Raw genomic sequence first — 26048 nt, forward strand, 5'->3', positions numbered from 1 at the left:
AAGAAAAGAAAATTTCCTGCCCTTTCAACAATTGCTCAGATGACATGATCTCCAGGCACCTCATTATGCTGGTCATCCTGTTTGAACACGCTCAAGCTCATCAGTGACACTCTGGAAGCAGCTTGCCCTCAACTGGACATAGAAACTCAGCTACAGGGTGATTGCTGTACAATACAGAAGGAATTGCTCTACAATACAGAAGGAAGATACAGCTACCTCCTTTGTATGGCAAAAATTCCATTCATCCTGAATTATTAGGATACAGAGAGCCTAGTTTAGCCTAGATTAGCATTCATACCTAGACTGTTGGTAATGTGTGGACTATTTAATGTATAAGGCATGATGCACAGACTCAGAGGTTATAAACTGAGGTTATAAGCCCATATGGACAGTTCCATGCTTAGATATGGCAGGTAATAGTAAATAATAGCTTGAATAGTGTTATTTATAGTAAAATATCTACCTGACAGCCTGTTGTGGCATTACCTTGCAGTTTTGGGTATTTTGAGACATGTGACCCTTGTGTTAAAATTATGTACATTTGATTGACTTTTTTTTTTTTTTTAAAGAATTCTGGGTTTTGGTAAATTAAGGAGGAAGTAAAATTTTTCTCATCCTAGACTTTCTTTTCTTTTCTTTTTTTTTTTTTTCCAATTAGAGCATAACAAATCATCCCTCAGAGGAAAAAAAGCCAGCTCCCATTTTTGCTAATCCCTGCTAAGTTGTTAATGAATAAATGATAACTCAGCTGTTAGTATTCACAACTATGGACCTACCATATTACTTTTTCCAGAGACCTTTGCATCTTGACAGGGATCTCTAAGGGAACTGGTAGGCTTTCAAGATCAAAAGAGTGAAATGACAATGAAACATGGCCCTGAAGTTGATATTTTTGGAGATAGTTTTCTTGCTTGTCACTCTTTTAATTTATCCCATACAAGTTGCTTCCAGCAAATTGGTAAGGTGGGCTCTTTGGAGAATAAAAGTTTCAAATAATAGCTATTTCTGATAATATTTTCCTTTTTGGTTGTCAGTTTTTAGGAAATTTGGCAAGGGCAGTGACATTGTATATGATTTAGTGCTTGTCTTTTCCCTTGATTGTTCTTGTCATTATTTCCTAGGATATCAGGGTTTTGAGATTCAGAGATTATATTTTCAGCAATAATAATGCTTTTCATTTGGCATTTGAAATGGAATAATTAAGGCTTATGAGGCTCAGAGACTTGACAGCTCTTCGTGGAGGAAAGCTGATAATGTTTAGGACATCATGTTAGCACTTTCTCTCAAATTTAACGTAGACAGGAAAAGTGACTTTTAAGAAAGCATGATTAGGACCCCAGTATAATCAGCTAATTACATGAACTTCCTGGTTTTAACTTGTTCTAATAGTATTCAGATATGCATAAAGGCTTTTTCCACCACCGCATCACCCTACCTCAGGCCGGTGGTGGGAATTGAAAATAGCACCAGATCCAGGTGTGTTGGCTGCATACAATTTCATTTGCATACCACATAGAGGAGGAGAGAAAACCTGGATTGCATTTTTGGCATTTTCACAGTATGCCTCCAAGGAAGGAAAGAGCCACACAATTCATTTTCTTTGACAAAACTTTAATTAGAAAACCAGACTCCTCTGATTATAAAAATTACACAAGCTAATAAACCTTGGTAAGTTATAGAGAGAATAATTTTATGAACATTTTATACCTAATAAAAAAAGCTAAAATAATTAACAGCATTCATCAGATTAATTTTGTTTTCACATGATTTTCTAATATAAAAAAGCATATAGTCATCAACCTTTATATAAATCCATATATGTGTGTAATAGCTTTTCATAATGGGAAGGGACAATATTCATATTTAAATAACAATATTAATAATTAGTAATGAATCAAAACTGCCAAAAGCTGAAGCATGACAACATTGATGATCAAGGTTGCTTAGGGAAATTTGAGCCTTCTGGACCCAGCCCAAATAATCTTTTAGAGAAAACTTAGACACAAGAAATCATATTATATAGCATTGTCCCACCTAACAAAAATTACTTATGATCAGTGTTGCTTTACATGTTTTCAGAATAATCACTGTTTCTTTCCTTTCAACAGTTTTGTCCCAAAGTGCTGCTAACTGTGTGCTGGTGTATTGTGCTGCCTATGGGAAATGGTGTTGGATCAGCAGAAAACTGGAAATCTTATTTTTTTCCCTCCAGACTAGTAAGAACAGATGCACATGGACAATACAAAGTTTCTGCGAATATGTAGTTTCATGTGGGGGATAAGTTCTATCCTGTAATAGTACATCATTAAAAAATATCTTGCTTCTTAAAACTTCTGCACTGCAGCAAGATGGCATCACACTGACTTCCTGACCATGTCCTTTTGGCAAGATAAAAAACTAACCCTTGTGTTCAAACAATAAATGAGGAGTCTGGGTAGTACATGAAGTAGTCACATGTAATATCTACATTTCTTTAGTAGTCACATGTAATATCTACATTTCTTTATTGCATTCTGATTTTTTCAATATTGCATTGCAGTGCTAACTCAATTTCATACCACCATAAAACTATGGTAAACCATAGTGTTTGAGTTAAAAGTGCTCCTGTGTCTCTGCAATAGTATCCAAAACTAAGTTCTGTAAATTAGTTGGTAGACTACTTATTTTCATTTGGGGAACAGGAATGAAAACATTGTGAAGTAAATCATCTGGTAAAGATGACACTACATTGAGCACACAGGTATTAAACATACAAATGATTGCCATTAAACATTCTTTTTACAAGCTGGTACTTTAACATCTACATCCCAAAGTTAATTTCATTATAATAGTGTTTGAGCAAACTGTAACTATAAATAGTTCTATATCAAGGTACTCATATGTGCCTTGAAGACTAACGATAACATGTTTAAGGATGTCATTTGTTTCACATCTCAAACCCAAACCCCAAACACAAACATTTCTGAAACCTTTCAGTTGATTGAGCTTGTAAGCTAAAGAGTGGTAAAATTCCACCATCTATGGACATTTGAATTTGAGTGTTGTCCATGTACTTCCTTGTTATACATTCCCTGGAAAGTGTTTGGTTAGAAATTATATAGCAAGTGAGAGCTCTGAATGAATACTCCAGCAATTACAGGAGAGGGAAGGTTTTCATAAACATACTTGGTTTTGTAGCAGGCACCCCCAATTTTGGATTCAGAGGCAGACATAAGAAGAAAATCTGATTTGAGTTTATCATATTCACCTTACTCCATTAATAAATTTCTTCTGTAGAACAAACTAATGTGTATGAAAGACAATTAGATATATTCAGCTTACCTTAACTTCAAGATTCAAGTGGATAAAAATATAAGTAACAGTCTCAGCTGAGAATGAGGCAGAAATGTAAACATTAATGGAAATAAAAGTTATCACATCTCCCAAACAACTATCATTTACAATACTTTCAGAAGACTTTGCACATGCTGAAACCTATGTGGTATAATTAATAAAGCATTTTTTTACCACAGATAATGGAATGCTACTTGACCAACATAAATTATCAATTATTTTGGAGAGATTCTAATAAGGATGGACTAAGGCATAAAACAAAAACCAATAAGAAATCTGAATGCAAGTAACAAGGCTACACTCCATTAGCCATCTGAGTCAGAATTTCTGTGGGTGGAATAAATAATAAACCTGTGGATGTTAAGAAAACTAAAACAAGTTCCATATAAATGAAAATTTAGAAGGTGAGAAATTTCTATCAGAAAGGAAAACAATACAGCAAATGTCACATCTGTACAGAATATGCTGCCTATAATCCTTCTTGAATCTATGAATTTAAACTACCCCATTTCTCCTTAATTCTTTCAGCCATTAGAGAACAAGTTAATGATCTTACAGAACCTGTGATTTAATTATAAGCATCTGTTTTTGAGACTAATCAATGAATCATTAATGTGAGCTTGGAAACAGCAGGTAGAAAACCAATAAATTATTCATTTTGAGGGAAGAAGGAAATGTTCCTGAGCATCAGATAATATATTTTATTCACGCTTATGTCAGGGTAACTTTGTGTATTTTTGTGCATACTCTTACAATTCCAGCTGAAAATGGCTTGGGGCAGTATCTTTTACTTCTTTAAGCCTGAGAAGCAGCAGCCTAGCAATTGCTCCCATTTAAGGATGTGGCTGCCATGATAATCTTTTACTTGTTCAGCAGTATTTCTTCTTTCCATTGACAAGCTAGGATATGAGCACAGTCCCTGCTCTGCCAAAGGAAACCGTGGCTTTTGTTAAAGTTTAAGCTACTGATAAATATTTAAGGGAGTGCAGGGGTAGATGTTAATATTACCTAGCAAAGAATTCACGGGCAAACAACTTTCAAATGTATCAGTAAGTTTACCTCAAAATGACTTACTAGATAATGAGATACATCTAATATATTTGCAACTGAAACACTTGAAGCTTTCGAGGTCTACCTGAACTAATTTCTTCCCTCCCTCCCTCCTTTCCTTCCTTCCTTTGTCAAATATTTATTGAATGCCTAACATGTGCCTGGCACCCTTCAGGGTACTGGGCTTATAGCAGTTTACAGAGCAGAAAAAAAATCTCTGCCCCCTTAGAGCTTTCAATTTGCTGGGGACAGACAGACAGACAATAAACAAATCCTATGACAAATGTGAAAGAAGGGAGGAGATTTACTATATTTTCATGAGAGGGTCATGAAAGGCCTCTCTAATGCATACTCATTTAATATTTAAGAAGAAACCAAAAAGAAGTGCAGGAGGAAGATCTGTGGCTAACTGGGGGAAGAAGACCATTCAGGGTGGTGGGAACAGCAATGACAAAAGACCAAAGAGGGTGCATGGCTGATGCAGCAGTGGCTGGAGAAGTGGTCAGAGCAGGAGACAGGGGGACAGACTGGGTAGGGCTTCCCCTCTTTCATGAATCTCCCACCCAAGTTAATGTCTGTGAAGAGATGGATCTTTTGTTTAGGCAGATAAAATGCCTTCTTCAAGGCCTATTTGAAGCTGCATTTCCTTGTTGAAGTATTCACCTTTAATGCCAATAGTTCCCTACACCCAGGTTCTCTTAACTCTAAAGTATGAATCATGCAATCATTTCTTGTGCTTTATTGTGAGTGACTATTTCCTCTGTCAGCATCTTTAAATAGATTGCAAGCAATTTAAAGGTAGAAAACACATCATACTTTTTCTTCATCCCATATAGCACATGATATTAAACTCAAGGTAATCAAGAAAGAAATGAAATAAATATATAAAACTGTCTGTCAATTTAAAAAAAAACAAAGAAATGTATGACTCTAAAAATAAATTCAGGTATTTTGAGAACATAGCCATAAAAACAAAAACATTAAGGTGGAACTCAGTGGATAAGACACATGATCTGATTTTATTTAGTAATCTGCGTCATTGCTTATCCCAACTCAGAGCTTGTACCTATACATCTGTAGATCTCTTCTTCCTGTCCTGCAGAAAATGTAATCCCCCATCCATGCAGCCTTCTTTCTTTCTTTACATTAGCACTACTGCCCATTCTCCACAATGTCCATCTTCCTTTATGAGTTTTTTTCTCTGAACTCATATCTTCAATTTCCTAGAGTATTGTTACCTAGCAGGGTCAGGGCTATTAGTGGAGCAGAAATTATAAACATTTGAGAGACATAGGTAGCGGGTTAAAAACCCACTAGTCTACTCGTTTATTTCACTCATTGCTTGGGATTTATCTACTTAAGCAAGGTAATGAGGTTACAAATGAACTGGCGATAAAATACTTTCATAAAAATTATTTATCCTGAGATAAATTCTTTATGATTTTTAGACTTGAAATAATTTTATATACTTTTAAAAATCAGTTCCGTATCTAAGGTAGTATAGTCCAACTAAGAAACAGAATTGATGTGCTCCATGCTGAGGTTGAATGAAGAAGTAAAGAAAGTGCCCCTGGATGCCTCTCAAATCATTATTTTAGTGGAACATTTCAATCGCAGTCTAATTATTGAGATCTCCCAATCCCTCCAGTGCTAAATTTCAAACATGTTGGAACTTGGTGTGAAGAAGGGCAAGATTGTTTTTCTCCATCTGTGGATGAATTCTTTTTACCTAAACTAGTTAGTTATGATTTTTCTTTTCTTTAGGCCATCCTTCTAAATATGTCTTAGTCATTGCCGTGCTAAATAGAGGTGGCAACAGGGTAGAAAAGGACTCATTAACACTCTGCTGACGTTCTTTCATAAGACTATTTTTTAAAAAAATTTTATTTGTGTCTCAATTCTTGCCTGACTGTTCTACTTAGTATTATTTATTTCTTTTGGGTAAAATTATGAGTTTGGGAACCTGTTTACACTTACATTCACTAATTTGTTTAAGTGTATTAATTTCAAACAAAAAGATGTATACCCTCAAGGCTGTATCTGCTGTGTTTAATACGCTAATCAATCATTAGGCATCCTTGCCTTCCTATCTTACCATTTTGTCCAAAACGCATCTAGTACTCATTGACATTTATGTCCAACAAACAAAAAAATTAGTATAGCAACTTCTATTTATTATGGAAAACATGTTAACTAAGAATCTTGAACAATTTTTAGATTAATAACAGGTTAATTAGATTAACAGCAGCCAAATAAATAATAACTCTAGTTTTGCCAATGTCTCACAACAAATGTTTCAGTGAAAGCAAATAGTTACTTTCTTCTTTTTATGAGACATTAAAGTATTCCACTGAGCAATTTGAACTGCTTTGTCCCTCACACAGGACTTTGTACATCACTTGGCATATTATAGGTTCTTAATCCATGTTTGTTGGATGGATTAATGAATGAATGATATGGCTTATTCATCAGGTCGTTTTATTTTCCTAGTTCCTAGGTAACTGTCCATATTTCCTGTTATCGAAAAAGTTCTTCCAATCAATTATTCTCTTTGTCGACTTTTAGCTGTGACTTCCTATTATTGAACATAACCCAGTACTCTAAGTATTCGAATTTAATACAAAAAGAAAATCTATTGGAACATTTGGTAAGAGATATTTGACTTACTTATTGTGTGTAACTCTGATTGGAGTTTCAGCACTTCTTTATTGTATAGGTACGACCAAGTTGGCCTTTAGGAGGCCTGATGGATTTTTAATGAATTATTGGTTTTGCCAGTCATTACTTTTGTTACATTATGGCTTTTTTTTTTCATATCTTGGGTCTGGCGTATATCATAGTTTAGTAGCTGTGCTGTTGGGACCAAAGGTCTACTTACAACCATTTTCAACACATACTAAATTTTTTTTGTAGGCTGTTTTCCCCCTTTTCCCTTCATTAAAGTTCTCCAAGAAATAACCTTCCTCAAGTCTTTTATTCAAGATCAAAATTTTTCAATTATTCTAGAATGCTATATCATTTTTCAAAAGAATGAAAAATAAAATATCAACCTGTTTATTTATTTGGTTCCCGGCCATTTGTCAATTTTTTTCTTCATATTTTACTATTTATGGTCTAGTTTAACTTGGTTTCCATTTACTTACTTCTCATTCCCTGAAATTGGACTGGGACAGAAGGGAAAAATTAGTTCTGTGTTATTTTAATTGAAATTCATGCTGATGAATCATTTTTCCTTAAGTATTCTATTCTTCTATTAGGTTATAAATTACTCGAATAGCTAGAAATCAACAATATTGTTTAGAAAATAAGAACTGATTTCCACACAGACCCATTAATACTGTTTCCTTTGGAATTGTAATACTCATCTGCTCTTCAGTAACAAAGACAGGCTTCTCTAACATGACATTATCAATGTTTGCTCCCTGGAACACTAGTTCTTTAAGATGCTCCATGAACATAATGTCCCATGGTCAATTATATCTGGGAAATGAAATACTGTCTTTATGCTACTGGAACATTAATTTCACACATCGAGGATAATTCAAAGAATAGGCTTCATTTTGCCAGTGTTGAAGCCATTTTAATTTCAAGTAGCATTTCATGATGATATAGGAACAAAAAGATCTTCAAATTCTCTGGGCATTCATTGTACTTAACTTTTTACTTAAGAGTTGGTATTTATCAATATCATTTTTGTGTTGTATTTGATACTTATGTTGTCCCACATGCAGGGGCAGATCAAAATTTTGTTGAGCCTGAAGTGTATACATTTTTGGAGTCCCCTTTTAAGGAAAAGAATGCAAAAATATCATACATTTGAAAATTTTATATAAACATAAGATGTGAACATACTGCTAAGGACTGTCCTAGGGCCTCCAAAAGACTTATGTAAGCAATGGGCTCAGAAATTTAAGCTTCATTAGCTACATGCTACACTTGCATGTCCCACATGAAAAATAGTACTTTACTATTATTTGGCCTAATAATATAATATTGTTTCAGCCTCATTATTTCTGGTTCTTTTCTCCACCTGACGCATACCCTACATTCTTAGGGTTGTGAGATTTAGCAAGTAAAAATGCAAGATGCCCAGTTAAATTTGAATTTCAGAGAAACAAGTACTTTTAGCATTGCAGATTCCAAATATTGCATGAAACATACTTGTACTAAAAATTTAATTCACTGATTATTGGAAATTCAAACTTAACTCATGTCCTACACGAATCTAGTTCTAGTATAGAGTGCTAGTTCTAGTATACAGTAGTTCTAGTTAAACCAGTCTATAACAGGACTTCTTTGAAAATGATACATTCTTTTATACTCTATGCCTTGGTTCCACGTTCCTAAATTTTCTTCATGAAAAGACTGTCCAGATCAACTTATTACAAATAGAGATTACTAAGGCCATCCCTTCAAGAGTTTAAAAAGTCTTATAGATGAGTTCTACCAACAGGTAGACTTGTCAGATATGGCCTTAGTTCAGGTAATTTCTTTTCTTCAACCTGGAATGTCTTTGCACTCTTCAACTATGCAGCCTTTCAGGCCTAGTGGTGAGAAGCTGACCTTTGTCCTCACCTTCTTCCCCGGACAGATTTAATCCAACTATTCTCAGAATGTCTGCTGCTGTTCACAAACTTGGATTTCAGAAATTTTCAAAGTCCAAGTGCGGTTCCTCAGACTAGTAGCATTAGCATCACCTGAAAACTTGTTAGAAATGTACATTTTCAGGCCTCACTCCAGATCTACTGAATCAGAACCTCTGGAGGTGGGGATATGCAGGCTGTGCTTTGACAAGCCCTCCAGGTGATTTTGATACATGCTTAAGTGGGAGAATCACTGCTCTATAAACGGCGCCCATTATTTTTTACACACACACACACACACACATATATGGCTATTTCGCCTACTAGTTTGCTTTGCTAAAATCCTTGATGGGTAGTGGCTGCCTCTCATTTCTCTTTGCATTTACTCTCTATGTGTCTGGCACATAGAAGATGTTTAAAATTCTTCTTGAATGAAAGATTTGGTGAATAAAGGAGTTAAGAGATAATCACATTTTTTTTGAGTAAGCTACCTGGTGAAAGCCATGACCCAAAGGGCATCGCATAAAGCTACGTGGATGATCAAGCTGCTGTGTGTGGCCCCATTGCCTGGCACTGTGGCTCCAAGTTCCAACTCTTTTACATTTTCTCAAGTTGTTATCTGCTTCCTCATCCTCACGTATTTTAGTTCTATGACTGTAGAAGAATACAAAGAGTTCATATGGATTATTTTCACTGGTCATTTTAATGCTAATGTTAAAGCCATGTATATGTGTAATATTTGACAGGACAATTATTCCGTAGGAAAAGTATTGAATTAGAGACAGGCCATCCAATGAATGTGTAACTATGTTTAAGGATATGTTGTGAAAATTACATTTTACATATATATCCATCTTTGCCCAGTGCTGATATAACATTGCAATACTACATCTTTATGGTAGAATAAAAGCATGGGCCTTATACAAAACTTTCATAGAAGATGACTGCAGAGCAGATCTCTGATTGTGGGAGGAACAGTGATCTTGTTTCTAAGCATAAATCACCTGAACTGCTAAATTCCCTGAAATGCAAATAAATCTCAAGAATTATTTGCTAATTAAATTGATGTTTATATATGTAGATTAATCTAGATACTATTGTAGTGTCTGTAGCTATAATACATGCATGTAGATAAGAGTTATATATACCTGAGTATCCAGTAATCTTACATGGAAAAAAGTACAAAAGATTAGACTGCCTATTGATGTTCCTAAGATATTTGTTTCTTCCTCTTTGACTCATCTTTTATTTACTGAATTTAAATAAGGCAATATAAACCATTTTTCCCCAAGTTAGATATGCAGAAAACCAAATCAACCATTCTGTAAAGATAAAGCGATTTCCTGAAAATTTGTGTTAAAGCTCTATAAATGTTATACAAATGGGCCACGCTGCATGTCAAAACCACAGGAATGTGATGATTAAACTATACGTTAGAGTATTGTAGTAAATAGATCACACAGAGCTAATAACTGGTTACTGTTATGCCACATTAAATTCACTAATGTGAATATTCAATTATAGGGTACCATATTGTTGTGTTTTAGACACTCAAAGTTCTTGGGGATTCAGGCCATCTTGCAGATATAAGTTTTGTGAATTGTATTTATTTCTTCCTTTTTATATTCAGTGCCACAACTCTATTTCAGACCAATATTACCTTCATTGCTGATGACCACAACAGCCTCCTAACTTAATTCTTTGGTTCAGGTCTCTCACCTCCAGTCTAACCTACACTTAGAACATTGCAGATTAATACTTTTAAATTTGGATCTAATAATAATAATAATAATAATAATAAGTAATCTGAGTCCATTAAATGAAATATAAATTCTGCAGCATGATGTCTGCAGGTCCTTATATGAAACTTTCTGGTTTGTACAAATTCAACTCTTGTACTGGAAATGTACACTCAAGCTAAATTGAGTTCGTTGACCCAGGAACATATTCTGTGCTTTTGTTCCATATTATGGCTTTGCTCAGTCTGGTCACGTCACATGGGGTGCTCAGGCCAATAATCTTACCTCATCTTAAGTGCTATCTTAATGCAATGCACTCCTACCAGGTTTGGCTCTACTAGAAATCATCTCTCTACCCTCTGGATACCCCCTTTTAGACTCTGTACAAGTTCTGGCTTATATTCTAGTTACAGATGTCACAGACGCTTTTGTCTTGTGACTTTTTAAAACTTCACTTAATAAAAGGCTCTATCAGTATTTATTGGATTAAATGTGTTGACTTGGTTGTCTAAGCCACTGTTTTTCAAATTGAGCCACACATTGAAATCACTATGGGAACTCCCAGAAGTACTGAGGTTGGGTCTCGCTGCAGGATATATTGATTTAAGTAGTCTGGCGTGAAGTCTGGGCATTGAGACTTTAAACGTCTCTCTAGGTCATTCCAAAGTATGGCAAATTTTGAGAACCACTAGCTTTGTTACTCCTAGGGTTATCCAAAATGTCTCTTAGAGTGTGTTTGTTGACCATGGTCTCCTATGGCCACTTGGTTGTTGGATTTATCTGCATTCTACTTCTGTAAACAGATGTCCTCCTCATGAACCAGTTGGAAAATGGGGCCTCCCCAGGCCAACTCCAACCTTATCTATAACTCTAAAAAGCATAATTAAGAAATGCTTTTTTCAGGTTTAAAGATTAAAATATATTCCTCCAAACATCTTGTAATCTGATTGCTGGTTTTGGGGAGCACCACTATTATAATTAAAACTTTAACTATTAAAAAGGACAAGGTTAGTGTATAAATCAGTTAGGTTTATGCTTAAAAAGTAAGTGCCTATGTACCTTATGTGATCTTCAAAGAAAGCATCAGTGAATCATAAGGAAGTGAATTTAAAAAACAGTTTTAAGCATTTTGACAAACACATTGTCTTAAAATTTACATTTAGAAAAGGATAGATGGGGAGAAAATCTATGCAGTTATTTTTCATCACATATAATTTGCATTTGGACTTCTCTGTACATGCACCTTTCATACTGATTTATGATGAAAAGATGACATATTGTACCATAGGGACATAGTACTTGTTTACAATGTTTTCTTTCTTGAAACAATCTATAAATCAGAGACAATAATACCTATTCTATTAGGCAGGTATTATTTGAATTGTTAATTAAAATAATATTAACAGAGATAGTTAATTGGAGTGTATTAGTTTGAGCTGTTTGTTCTGGAGAGTTTGGGTTCCCAGCAATCCATGTCAGTCTCTTACTCTCACACTTTGAGGGACACCAGGTATATATGAGGTGACCAGACGGCCGTGGGCTTTTGTACCAGAACTTGGACGGTGTTCCATCATCAGGAGAATCAAACTCATGCCCTAAACTGGCTCTTGCAACCACTACATTTCAAAGCAAGAGAGATTATAAATTTATGTGATACTGCTGAGTTTTGGGATCCTTGATTTTAACAGATAAAATTCAAAAGTAGAGACTGCCTATTTATATTTTGTAAACCATTCACTGCATTTAAGCCCAAGGATACATCATAAAAACAGCTTTTTCTTTATGATCCCTCTCCCAAATCCAACTAACTCCCCATATCCTGCCAATCCTTTATAATACCACTCACAATGGGTGCTTCCTTTTTATTCCCATCTGTAACAAGTCTCTTCTGGGTTCCTATCATCTCATCTGTTATAGCCTTCATCCTGGACAGCCTGCTTTCCTGCCCTTGCATATTTCACTTTTTCTCCCTGACTGTTGTGCCTATCCTCCATCTCTATCTATTGGAATCTTACCCATGCTTCAATGTGGATCAGTTCATAATTCCTTCCTTACTTTCCTTGAATACTCCAGCTGCAAATTTCCTCAACAGATCATACATACCTCAAAGTCAGGAACTATGAATAGTTTAGCGGTATTTTCTTCTGAGCCTAGCACAGAGACCAATATAGGTGCTCCTAAATATGTGGTGAGTAAATAGGTACAATCCCAAGCCATCTAGGGGTACTTCAGAAACCCATCTACATCAAATCTTGATCCTAAAATGGGACTGAATTTCTAGTTCTATCTTTTTAAAGAGTAACAAACTTTTTGGAGACTTAGATATGTCAGGGTTTTTCTGAAACTTTCCAATGTGTTCCTTTGTTTTTAAAGCCAAACTAAACTAATGAACAGAAACTAAATAAAACAAAAAGGTTTTAGTTCAGTTGTTTAGTCCCTTCTTCAACAGTTTTAGATCTGTTTTAAAATTTTTTCTCACTTACCTTTTTTTTTTTAAAAAAATCACCCTTGTCCTTAATTTTTCTTTATGTCAGATCACATTCTCCTTTATTTTACTATCAAGATGTGTATAGCTCTAGGCTCTAGCATTTCAACTTATAGGAAAGGACAGTTATTACCAACAAACTTGAAATTCTTCCTTTATATGGGGCCTTATTCTTGTGTAACTGGCTATATAGGAAAATTCAAGAAAATGAAACAAAACAACAACAAAAGCTTCTGAATATGGGCTCTCAAAGATTGAAATTATTAAATAACCTCCTTTTCATTAGGTCATGAGCAGGCAACTGAGAAGCTGGAGAAGTCTTTTATATTTTTCTTCATTGAATAGATAATTACTGAACGTCTGCAAAACAGACATTGTGTGCTTCATAGTTTGCCATGTCAGTTGCCATTTTTAAAATAAAATCAGTGGAGAATTTCAACTTGAAGCACATATAAATGACAATAAATAGTACTTTTGCAAACTTTATTTAGTATTTGCAAATAGGTTCCACATGTCCAGCTTAATTTTGCTAAGTTCTTATTTCATTCCTTTCTAGCCATGCTTATTTTTATGTAAAGGAGAAAACATGTTTAATTACTCTAAAGAAAAGTTATTTTAGAAATGATAAAAGTTGAACATATTTAAAGGAAAAAAGAAGAAGAAAATTAATAATTAAAATACTAAATTTGGACAGGAAAATGGCTATTGAATAAGTCCAAACATTTCCATGAAAGACATAAAGGCATCCTTGTTTTTAAGAAAACATATGGCAAACTATATAAAATGAAACATTACTAAGCCTTCTTTGGTCTCCTCATTATACGTCAATAATGAGGAGAGCTTTGCAATGATAAAGCTTTTGAAGTGTGTTGTGGAATATTAAATTGTTTAAGTATAATTTCGGCATCAAGTGACCTTACATATTTTGAATGTTGGTTATCTATGCGTTATGTATAATGCCACTGCATTATTCATCAAAATACAGTGGACTTGGATATTCAAATATTTAACATGATTGGTTTTAGTGACTTTGAAGTGGTGCTGATAGCCCATGTACAATTACGCCCTGGCTCGAAACTGTATAGCGTGCAGCCAAAGGGATGTGCTTTGTGATTAATCTCTGGGTACTACTGAGGAGCTGCTGGCTCACTCATTGTCTCCATCTTCTGCAGCTCTTGTATGTGAGAAAAACGTTGGTTCAAGTATTTTTATAGCTAATGTTACCACAATGATGCAATGTAATGCAGTGATAAATTTTAGGTAGAATTTATTTGACCCAATTATAAATTGCTGTAGATTTGAAGGTAACATAATTATTAAGGGGTGTTAAAGTGCTATCTGAATCTTTTAGTAATACTTTAGTAATTTATGTGTTTTAGAGATATTTGTGAACTTAGGGATTCATAAAAATATCTCTCAGGAATGCTGAGACATTTTGTATTTGCTTCAGAATGCTTTATCTTAACCATGGAGAGATAATTGATATATATTATCATAGTATTATTTTAATGTATGTATTCTTGAATGTTTAAAGGATAAAAAATTACATTATAAGTTTTAGAACTTGTGATTCAATAAAAAACTAAAAAAACATAGATTATGTTATTTTACATTGTGATGTTATAAGATGTTTTGTTTAGGAAGTTTAATTCTTAGCCTAGAAAAATCTTTCCTGAACAGGTAGCATGCTCGAAGTTCTCACTGAGTTTAGAGGAATAAGTTGCATATTACGATATTCTGTGGGGCATTTAATACTAACAATAAAGAATGAAGAAAAGTCTGGTGAATTTAAGAATAACCTAGTTTTTACAGCATTTGTGATTGTGATTTTAAAAGACCTCGTATTTGACCCTAAGAACTATAGAATATACACCTGTATAATTTATCACTATTTTAATATATAAATTATTTCTATTATTATGACTAATGGAACTAGATTTCTTTTGTTGTTGTTAAAATAAAAAGTCAAGATAGCCAGAAATGCTCTGTTTAACTTTGCCTAGTGGCACTGTAGTAAATACGATTTTGATGACTTTTTTTTCCAAGTAGCTAATATTTAATTGTTATTTTTCTTAAGAATTTTACCTTTAAGCTTTAGATAATAGATTTGTTATGCAGAGAAATTATGAGCAATTTAACTAAAATTATTTTATTTCAGTGTGTCCAAAATACGCAAATAATGATGAACCGAACAAGGAAATATTTGGAACATAATTTCCCTTGACTGAGGTATGAGATTCATTTAATTATTATGTGTGTTTACACATGCAAATCTATGGGAAATAGCTTGTTCTTTATTTGTTTCTATTATAGTTAAGAAAAACCTGTTTTGCAAATTGTTTTTTCACTGATCAACATAGAGGTAAATTTTGATAATGGACCAAATTCAGGTGAATTGGAAACTTTGGAAGGACTTTTGGTTTGGGTTCTTAGTAAGATCCAAAATAGGTACTTTTAGAATACTTTCTTCTTTATGAGATCTAAAATGGCTACACAGCAGTCTTCTATTTCACAGGAGATATTTTTGGATGGAAATACAACTTGGGTAATGTTTTTTTGAGTTGACATTTTTGTTCACAATTCGTTTTTAAGTTTTCCTCAGTAAGGTAGCTTTAGTTGTAGAGCCCAAGGCACAGAACTACAGAGCAGAAACCTAAAATGGCTTTGTTTGTACTATTTTGCGAGTGATAAATGAGGCTGTTTTCATGAATGGGATGAACCTATATGTAACAGAGTGTTTTAGAAGGAATATTCTTATGGGTAAAGACATCTGAAATTGGTGGTTTGCCATGAGGTTTGTAGTGTTAATACATCAAAGTTTCATAATTTCATACATTTAGTCATCCTTCTTTGCTGTAGAAATTGGTATTTTGTCTAGCTAGGATTAAGAACAAGTGGATTTTGTTTTAGGAAAAAAAATAAAAATGCTCCACTTTTACTCTCATTTCTACAATTTGTCTATGCATGGGTGAAGACTGTTTCTCCCTAGGAGTTTTCTTTTCATGGACGCTAATGTTTCTGTAAGTGACCTGTGTTTTAAAAACCCTAGTTTAGCAGAAAATAATAGCAATGCCTTCCAGAGGAAAAGAAAACTTAAGTAAAATGCCAAATAATGGTAACTTTGTCTCTATTTGCCTAGAATAAACAAACAAATAAACACCCAAACAGATTTTTTCCTCCAAGAAAAGTGATAAGTGAAATGCACTTGGAATTTTTCTGAAGTTATTTACAGTTTATTTGTGCATCTTACTAGGTAGACCGCTGCCTCTAATCAAAGTCAGATTACTCTCTTTCTGAGTCAATTTTTGTGCTCTGGGATATCTGTAGAGAGACAACTAACAACTGCCCTGAGAGATTTCATATTAATGAATATTATGTTAACTAGAATGTATAAGTGGGACTGCATATAGGAGTGCTCATTTTACATTTTGCCTTGTCTAATTTGATAAAGTGAATGAGCATCAAGGAAAGGTGATAAATAATATTGCTTTGTGGCTTTAATATATTGCCATTTAATCAAAGATTGCATGCCATTTTGTCTTTAAATACCCTTATGAGGTAGCTTGGAGAGATCTCTGCCCTTTTCAATCTGTGACAGATTTCCTAGTTAAGAGCAAAAAAGTCTATTGCTGAAAAATATGCATAATTAACAGGAAAGTATAATAAAGTTGTTGCTTAAACTACTAAAACTTTGGGATATTTGCATTGACCAGTTTAAGGTCTAATTTATCAGCTTGTAGCACATTTATGTTTGTGAAGAAAAGATGCCAGAATTTCCTTATTCTACTTGAAAATAGATGCTACAGACTGTACCAGGAGATGCAAGACTATGATGGCCTGTTCTTTTTTTTTTTCCCCAGCTCTATCAGTGTTGCTACCAACAACCAGTGAATTCATCAGATAAAATGATAGAAGGTATTTCAGTGTCGAGGGAGAGATTCTAGTAAGCATATTACATTAGATAATTTAAATGCTCCCCATAACATACTGTAGACTGCCTCTACTGAGAATATAAGTTAAATTTATATAGCATTGAAAAGTTATACATTTTTATTAAACACCACTAATCTTTCCTCTATGAGAGTCTCTCCTAGTTATTCCTAGGAAATTCTTCAATGCAATCTTCCAAAGCATTAGAATTTTCCCCCCCCTGGTTTGACAGAGCCCTGTGGGTAATGTGCTTACTCTACAAACTATGGCAACAGAGGGAAAGAAAACCATAATGCTCCTCTATCAGACCATGCCATTAGCTGTTGGGAAACCAGAGCTCAGTTACAAATGACTTCTAAAAACCTCAGCTCAGATAAGTACAATCAAATCATACACAGCAGGAATCACACAGCATCAGTGGATGATTCCTACTCTGTTCCTAAAGTTTCTTTCTGATTTTTAAGATTTTATAATTACCATGACCTGTGAGACCTTTCTTAAGGGAAATTTTCAACTGGGGAAAAATAGTAGAAGCTGGCTTTCTATAATTTAAAATAGTGCAAAATCAGTGATGGTTTTCTTTATAAGTACTTCATTATATTAAAAATATCTACCTTATAGAGGTTTTCAGTTTAAGGTACACTCCCATTTAATTTTTACATCTTTAGAGATGCAGAAGACAAAATGTGATTTGTAGACTAGCAAGCTATACTGTAAATATATTCTTAACCCTATATATTGCTCTTTTGAGTTGTTTTCCATTTTATAAGAAAAGCAAGTGGCTTCTCTGTCAGCAATAGAGAGGTCCTCATTAAGTATGAAAAAAAACTGATCAGAAAAAGTGTTCATTATGACTCAAAGACTCATAAAATATAGTCAATGATGAGAGCCACTCTGGGAATGAATGATGCTTATCTCGGTGCTTACTTTAAGCTTCTTTACAAACAGTCTCCCTAGCTTCTCACTTTCACTAACAAAAGGGTCTATGGCTCTTCCTTTGTGCTTGGAAATTCAGGAGCACCTCCCACTGCAAAGATTAGGTTATGAATCTGACAAATGAGAACCCGGTCTTCAAGTGCAATGTATTTGCCTATGATCAGGTTTGCTAGCAGTTGAGAATCTATAGTTTTGCAACACCATGTGATTCTCTCTGCTGTATTCTAAATCACAGAATATGTGGTATTATTCCACTTGTTCTATCACACCTACTTACAGACTTCTTGATTTCTGAGATGTGGGCTCATCTCTCAATATCCTTCCAGTGTCATTTCAAATGTTGCCTGATCTAACTCCACAACACTTCAAACACAGAATACCACCTCTTGTGCTCCTAAGTAAAACGTGATGGTGGATTAATCTTGGTCCTTTAGTTGAGAAATCAAGATAATTTACTGCTGCTATACCCATACACAGTCCCTCCCCTGCTGGACCTCATGCAATATGGCTTTGTTGCTTTCACTTATGATTTTGCTGCTTTCATTTGGGTCAATATCATTGTAGTTATTTTGTAGACAAAGTAGTAAAAAACTTGATTTTTCCCTATCCAGTATATCTGCAGCTCACCGATTTAAAATATTAGCATAAAGGTCCGCACCACAGTGATGATGTTCAATTTCATATTGAGATTGAAGACGGGGAAATAGCAAGGGCATGCCAATTCAGCCATAAATATGTTTTGGGTCAATGTCATAAAGTTGTCACAAAATTTTGGTAATTGAGAAAGAGCTAAAACCTTTTTTGTTTGTTTGTTTTTTGTTTTTAAAGGGAAGAAAAGTGCTTCTGAGGCTCTTTTGGAATAAGTAACAGTTTTCAGATTCACTTTTACAAAGATTGCCAATATCATTCGCAGACACCAACAAAGCAGACTGAACAGAAAGATCCCTGTGGTAGGATGCCGAGCAAATCGTTGACTTCTCCAATCTCTAAGAGACAATATCTAAATGTGAGTCTCACGGCATTGTATTTTCTGCTTCATCATAAGATTTGCAAACACAAGACATAAAATTATGTTTATTTACTAACCAATACAGAATATGCTAGGCCCTTTGCCTGGAAGCCAGATTTCGCTTCTGAGATTTTCCAAAGTCCATTCTAGAAGAGGTGGCTGTTACTGATACCCAGGGAAGGCATTTCTTAAATTGCTTACCTGGGGATGGAACTTTCTGTGGACTTTAGGCCCTTAAGACCAAAAGCCATGAGGCATTTATGAATAGGTGATGTAAGAAATTTTAATAAAAGTTGCAATAACCCTGAAAATAGTGTCTTTAATAACCTATGTACTATTAATAACAATGCATGCATAGTGCCGTGCATTCATAACTATTTGGTCATAAAAATATGTGACTGTAATTATGATATTTACAGTCAACTTATAAAAATACATGTAATTCTGATTGGCAATAGTTAATCCTTAGCTCTAACCACAAGCCTAGAAGGATTAGCTTATTACGGGAAAGTGCGATAGATAATTACAAAATGGACAAAGCTTTTACTCTCTTGAATTTAACATTCACGAATAACTGTAATAGCATCATAAAACATTTGTCATCATTATTCTTCTCACCTCACAAGGTAAAAACCTAAATTCTGTGGAAATAAATGGGAATCAAATAGGAAAGAGCCACTTACATGATACAACAACAGAGGAGAATAGTTCTTTCATAGAATACTCATGCACAACCTTCAAAGAGGTTCATAGTCACTGCAAGAATTCCTGGGAAGACATCTAAACATGACTTTAATTAAAAAGAATTAAGGCTGGTCTAAAGAATCAAATCTCTAAGGTATGATTACCTTTAACCATAAGCAGTAAAAAAATCTTTTAGCTGATCTCTCTGTAATTTAGGTGAGTACCTCTTTGAAGTTTATTAACATCAAAGAGAGTGGAGCTCACATGGCACTTTCTAATTCAATTTTAAATTCTGATGGAAGGAAATAAATCCACATTCCAGTTTAAATACAGAAAAGGAGTAGGTTTTTCAAACTTTATAACCTCTTACTTTAAGGGCATACATGTTTCAATTAAATAAAATATTACACAAAGCTGACATATTTCCCACAAATTTCTCCTCTTCTAGGAGTTGACTGGTCATCTGCTGACAATAGATAAGTTCCTAATTTGAATGGCATTAGTACTTTATAAATGAACAAAACAATGAGTGTAAACTTGAAAAACTAGGAAAAGGTACACACAAGCTACCAAAAAAGTTGGGATTGGGGGTGACCTGCAAATCATGATCTCATATCTTAGGATGTACCTTAGTATTCAGGAAATGGAATTCTTGGAAGCATCTGTTTCACAGTGAGGTTGGGAGGTCAGATGATGCTCTGTTAGATTCTTCTTAGGATTAAATTACTCCCTAGGACTGCGTTAGGACACTTTAGGCGGTATATTAACTCTTCCAGAGCAAATAATTCCATTTCAGTAAATTATTGCTACAGTTCTCTAAAGAGTACTACGGTGTCCTGGAAAAGATAATGTTCCTTCCAAAATGCCCTCTAGTCACTCGAACAATGAGAAATTCATATTTATCTTAGACACTTTGATTCTTGAAGACATAAACTAAAAAAGAAGAACTGTTTTTCCCTATCCAAACAGAGACTATCTGGATGGAGACATAATATTAGATCTGCCCTGGTCATTTGGCAGTATATGTCATTTCCTCCATGTGCTTTTCACAACTGGCATGCTTGATTCTTTCCCTGCAAATCAGCCTGCCATTCTTCTTTGCATGCAGAATGGTCTATAAGAACCAAGAAAAAACCAACCCCAATAGCCAATCTTTTAAAAAATAGGTCAATGAGTGGAGCATGGCACACAATGGGAAGAAAAGGAGTGATAGTTAATTAACTTTCTCAGTGATTATCTCCCATATTTTGAAGGGGATGCGAAAAAACTAAAAATCTTTACAAATGATGGGTAATCGGTAAGAGGAATTCTCCTCCCTGCAGCCCACCAGAAAACCCCCACTCAAACAAAAAATCAAAACCCAAACCAAAAACCTCCTCTGAAACTTCTACTTCAGATATGAGATCATGGTCTGGAGGCTACTCGTACCAAATACCAGTTCATTCTAGTACAGCAGTTCATGAGGCAAAAGGCTAGGAGTATTTGTGACATGACTTCACAAATAATGTAAAAACAATAACCCTATGATTATGGGCAATAATTTTCCACACTCAAATCTATAGATATTGCACTGAAACTGACACAATGGAGAAGACATAGATCATTTCCTGTTGAAACCCAATTACCTCAAGGTAAAACAAAACAAACTCCATTTAATAAATGAAATACTACTTAAATGTTTTTATTTTAGGGTGTGTTCCCTTTCACCTTTATATTCTGGAAAGTTATATGTCTAAGTATACTTGTTTTGTTACTTCATTAGTCTATGAACTTCATTTCCAGAGACTATAACGAGAATGGAATGGTTTGTATCTTTTTTCTGAACATAATTGAGTCAAGGAGTTTTGTTATTTTAGATATTATTATTAATTTGATTAAAACATAGAACCAAAGTTGATGGGAAATAGTAGCTTTCTTCTAGGTAAAAGAGCTTACTAGCAGATTTTATAATCATTGGACATTTATTCTGTCCTACCTGGAAATAAATTATGTTACTGCTTGGCATGGGAAAAGGCATTTTCTATTAATTTCCTGTGACAGGACGCACAGCAACAGTCCAAGTAAGCACCCAACAGGTGCTTGGAAGTAGTTTTAAACTTTAACTTAATGAAAACATTTACCTCAGTACTTTTGTTTGAGAAAGAATTCAGCAGCAGTTATAGTTAATATCCCACCTGTGGAGAGCTGCGATCACCCTAGGAGGTGGGCCAACTGAGGAGCACTTTCCAGGTAACAAGAGCAACACTACAAGAAGCTACAAATGGTACTGCAGTAGGTATATTGAACACTACTATAGTGATCATGGCCTGGGTTATGTTCCAAATACTAATGCAAGGAATACACTAGAGTTTATAGGATTAGAATAGTTTCCTTACACTAAGAACCAGTAGATGGCGTGTGATGAGTGGGTATGGTCCATTTTATTCTATTTCACTCTACGAGTTTCCTAGTTATGTCTCCTTTCTCCTATGTTAATTATCTATATTCCATGGCAGTTATTTTCCCTATCTAAAATAAGAACGGTGTAACTATGGAGTACCCCAACTCACATACACATACTTGTGCACCCTTAGACTCATGTATGGATAATCTGTGTAAAGTACTCATTTGCAGTTGGGTGAGCTCACTGAAAGCAGCCATATCAGCCTTCCAAATACAGTAAAAGCCAATGAAAATCCGTATCAATTGTTTATTTCTAATATGAAACAGTAAACCTTGTCCATGTGGTAATTAATTCAAATGCCTTCTGTGTTTTTTTGCAAAGTCATCCAAAGCAAAAGTCTAGATGACTGCTGACATGATATGCATAATCTAATGAACTCACATCTCTGTTTATTTTGCTCATCCCACAGTTGAATGACACTCTTACTGCTGAGACACTTGGGTTGATTTAGAATGGCTATTAATGAATCTATAAATTTGGCTAAGGTTGATTTGACTTTCTAGGGAAAGGCCAGCCTATCTTCAAATGGACACCTCCCTCCACATAAACGTCAATGTACCCTAAAGACAAAACTAAGTATATGTATATACGGGATATATACATATATATGTACACATAAAATGGATTGGGAAGTCCTTTGGTTTAGACAGTATTAAATATGTACTTCCCAAGTGCATAGGTTTCCTTTGACCAACCTGTTCAAAAAACAAGCATGAAAATTGCCATGGCACATTTCCTATGTCTTTCCCCCTATTTGAAGGACACCTTTCCTTGTTTCTCCATCACTCCTAAGCATTTTACTTTTAAAAGCAGCTGGTTCTTTTGGCCTTCTATCTTAACACTCCATTGATTCATCCATTCCTTGGAAGAGCTCTCAGATTACATCCAGAGACTTGTTTTTAGAGGAGAACAAGGTTGCAAATAACTGTTTCCTCTTTTTTTATTCCCTCTTCCCCCTCAAGAAGCAGACACCTTGAAGTGTCATGAATAATGCACTCTTGATCTGACTTGCCTTGTTACCCCTGGCCAGCCCAAGCAGCTGAGGTCTGAGCTTTACTTGCCCTGCATCATTGTGCAATACTGGAAAAGAAAAATAATCCACAGGTCTGTACCCCTCATACTGTGGTGACGTGATCCGGGTTCTCTTGAATTTCTATGCATTCAATTTCCTCTCTCTCCTTTCGCTTGGCACGTTTCTTTTTCTTGTGGTGCTTTTTGGAAGGGGGGAAAAATGTTAGGAACACAGGTAAAATAACAAAACAGTGCAGAAGTGTGCAACCCCCAGTGAGCAGCAAGCATTTGAACAGTGTGAAGGTCAGGTTCGAAGGCACAAATAGAAGGGGGACTAACCCAATAAGAAAAGAAGTAACATTTTGCAAAATGGCTGTCCCATACTCTTGCAAGGAGCTTTTTATACATTGTGTTCGGGTGTGCTCAGTTGCTAATACAAATGTGAAAAGCAGTGGTGCACAGTGGTCAATGGCGAAATTCAAGGTGTAGATAAGGCACAAGATAGAAATGCAATCCATGTCGACGTTCCATAATGTCATTAAGCCCAGAACGCCCAGCTCAATTGAGGTGACGCTAAGAATTAGCCAGAAGTTTCCCAGAGGGTGGATCACTAGGAAAAAAGTCAGGATTAACACCAGGAGAACACCAAAGCCTGCAATCAGAACAGGCACTGTGACAGACAAGCTGTAATGGTCCATGAAGACAAAGGAGGGGTTGAACACGATGAATCGGATGCTCTTTGAGAGGGATAGGGGCCTCAGCTTTTCCAACACTTCTATGACTTCTTTCTGCTTGTCTCTGCTAGTCCTGGCCACCAGATACAAGCGAGAAGCAATGATATTGCTTTCATCCCCTGCCTTGGAGAAGATGATATCATTTCGAAAATGCTGGAATTCTGGCTTTTTTAAAAATGAGCTTTGCAGGACACCGATGAAGTCACTTTTGTTATTGGCACTGATGTTGCTGACTTTCAGGAACTGGTAGTACTGCTCCACCCAGGACACTGCAGTGAATCCACTACACAGTCTTCTTAGGTCATCCTGGACGCTGCTGTTCCAGTACTCTAGGGGCTCATAGACATAGAATCCTATCACAGGGCTATAGTTGCTGAAATATTTCTGCTGAACCATGGCATAGGAAACACTTGGCGAATCACTGGCTAGTAGATTGATGATGTTGGCTCCGTCACTGATCTGTAAGCACCCCATGAAGGAGAAGGAGGCATAAATGAGATAGAGGATGACAACAAATGGCTTCACGTATATATTGGTAATCCATTCATTATAATGTTCACGGAGGAAGTGCTGAATGAAATGGTGCTGGTAGGGGTTCGTCTCATGATGGGACGTCTGTTGATGCCCATCACTCATCACTGTCTGGAACCACACAGGTTTGCGATCCAGGTATTCTGCAGAAGGGATCTTACAGCAAAAGATGCTGTGGTAGCGGTTTTGCTCTAGTTGGCCAGCAAAAACCAGACAGGAGCCAAAGAAAGAGAAAATGTAGAAGTAGTTCAAAAGAATGGAGACACACATGTTTTGACAGAAGACCTTCACAGCCTCTATGTTTGTGAATGGGCTGGCACCCATGCCAAAAGTGATGAAGTACAGGGAGCTGGTCATGGTATAGGTGACCATCACATCAGAATAGGCATCTGCTATCCTGTCTTTGAAGGGCAAGTTCTCTTTGGTTCTCCGCCATCCAGACAGAAGCTCAAACACTCCTTTAGTTCCATGACCTAATGTTTTAAAAAAAGAAAATAATAATTATTTTTATTTCCTCCTATGGCTCAAGTGAATTCCTTATAGTTTATCTATGCTAAATGGCACTTTATACTCTAATCTTCAAAGGGCTATGATCCTCCTATCAGGCCTCAAAAGTTGAGTTATGGACAGGATATATTTCGTCCCTGTTTCACTTTAGCAAAGCCCAAATTTATTGATATTCTGGGAAAAATGAAACATGTATTGTCTGTTCTATTAATATGACAAGTTGTAAATATAATGTTACATTATTACATGATTTTTTTCCCCTGAACACATATTGTCTTCCTAAATAGACAGTAAATTGTCAACGGCAGGGGCTGTTATTTGTGTGCCTTCAAATGACCCTTAACATCATGTCAAGTGCTTGGTTAACTGATTCATTGACTGACAGTTCCTAACTTTTGTTTCAAGCTGATTTATATGCTGATTTAGGAAATTATAAAAGTATGTTAAACCCTTAAAATGGCTCTAAACCGATTTTATAATGTTGATAATCTCCTTGGTGGCCAAATGGCTCAGAAACCAATTTCCAAAGACTTGATTAATTAGCTCCGGATGTGAGTTTAAAAAAAAAAAATCTGCCACATCACATAAAAGACAGGGCAAGACCTTCGGGGTGAAAAATCTTAGCAAGCACTTCCTTTGGGCTCCTCATGGAGCTCTGATTCACGTGAGATGGATGCTGACTAAATGCTTTTGACTGCCTCATTAAAGTGAATGAAGAACACTTGTTTTAAACCAATGTTTGTGTACCTTTTGATAAGAGTAAGTGGGCAAAAGGCTTAGTCAACAAACATTACTTGAACACCCAGTGTATGCCAGACTCTGGTAGCTACTGAGCTGTAATTTTGAGGAATTTCACAGCTCTTAAGATACTACCACTTTCTTACTAGCAAAAGAAGAAAGCAGCTGAGTAAACAAAGGTATTATACTATATCTGCAATTTCCCCTTTTTTCACTTCCCTGAATTGGACCTGTCAATGACCATCCATAATATATCAATTGGTAGCTTTCTGAGTGAGTGGAAATCTTCATAGATCACTCTTGCCCTTGTGGGCATAGCAATACTACATAGGAAT

At 35.4% G+C, this 26048-nt stretch overlaps 1 protein-coding gene across 5 annotated transcripts in view; it reads right to left on the minus strand.

The window, feature by feature from the left end:
- Positions 1–1799: 1799 nt before the first annotated feature.
- The window catches only part of PTCHD4 (patched domain containing 4), a 231821-nt gene continuing 207572 nt past the window's right edge, over positions 1800–26048 (minus strand). For all 5 annotated transcript variants that reach the window (XM_063666258.1, XM_063666259.1, XM_063666260.1 and 2 more), the window contains one exon: positions 1800–24941. In XM_063666258.1, the coding sequence (XP_063522328.1) occupies positions 23308–24941 (1634 nt within the window). In that variant the 3' untranslated portion in view covers positions 1800–23307. The remainder of the gene's footprint in view (positions 24942–26048) is intronic.

The sequence above is a fragment of the Pongo pygmaeus genome, chromosome 5 (genome assembly GCF_028885625.2).
Source record: "Pongo pygmaeus isolate AG05252 chromosome 5, NHGRI_mPonPyg2-v2.0_pri, whole genome shotgun sequence".
NCBI lineage: Eukaryota > Metazoa > Chordata > Mammalia > Primates > Hominidae > Pongo > Pongo pygmaeus.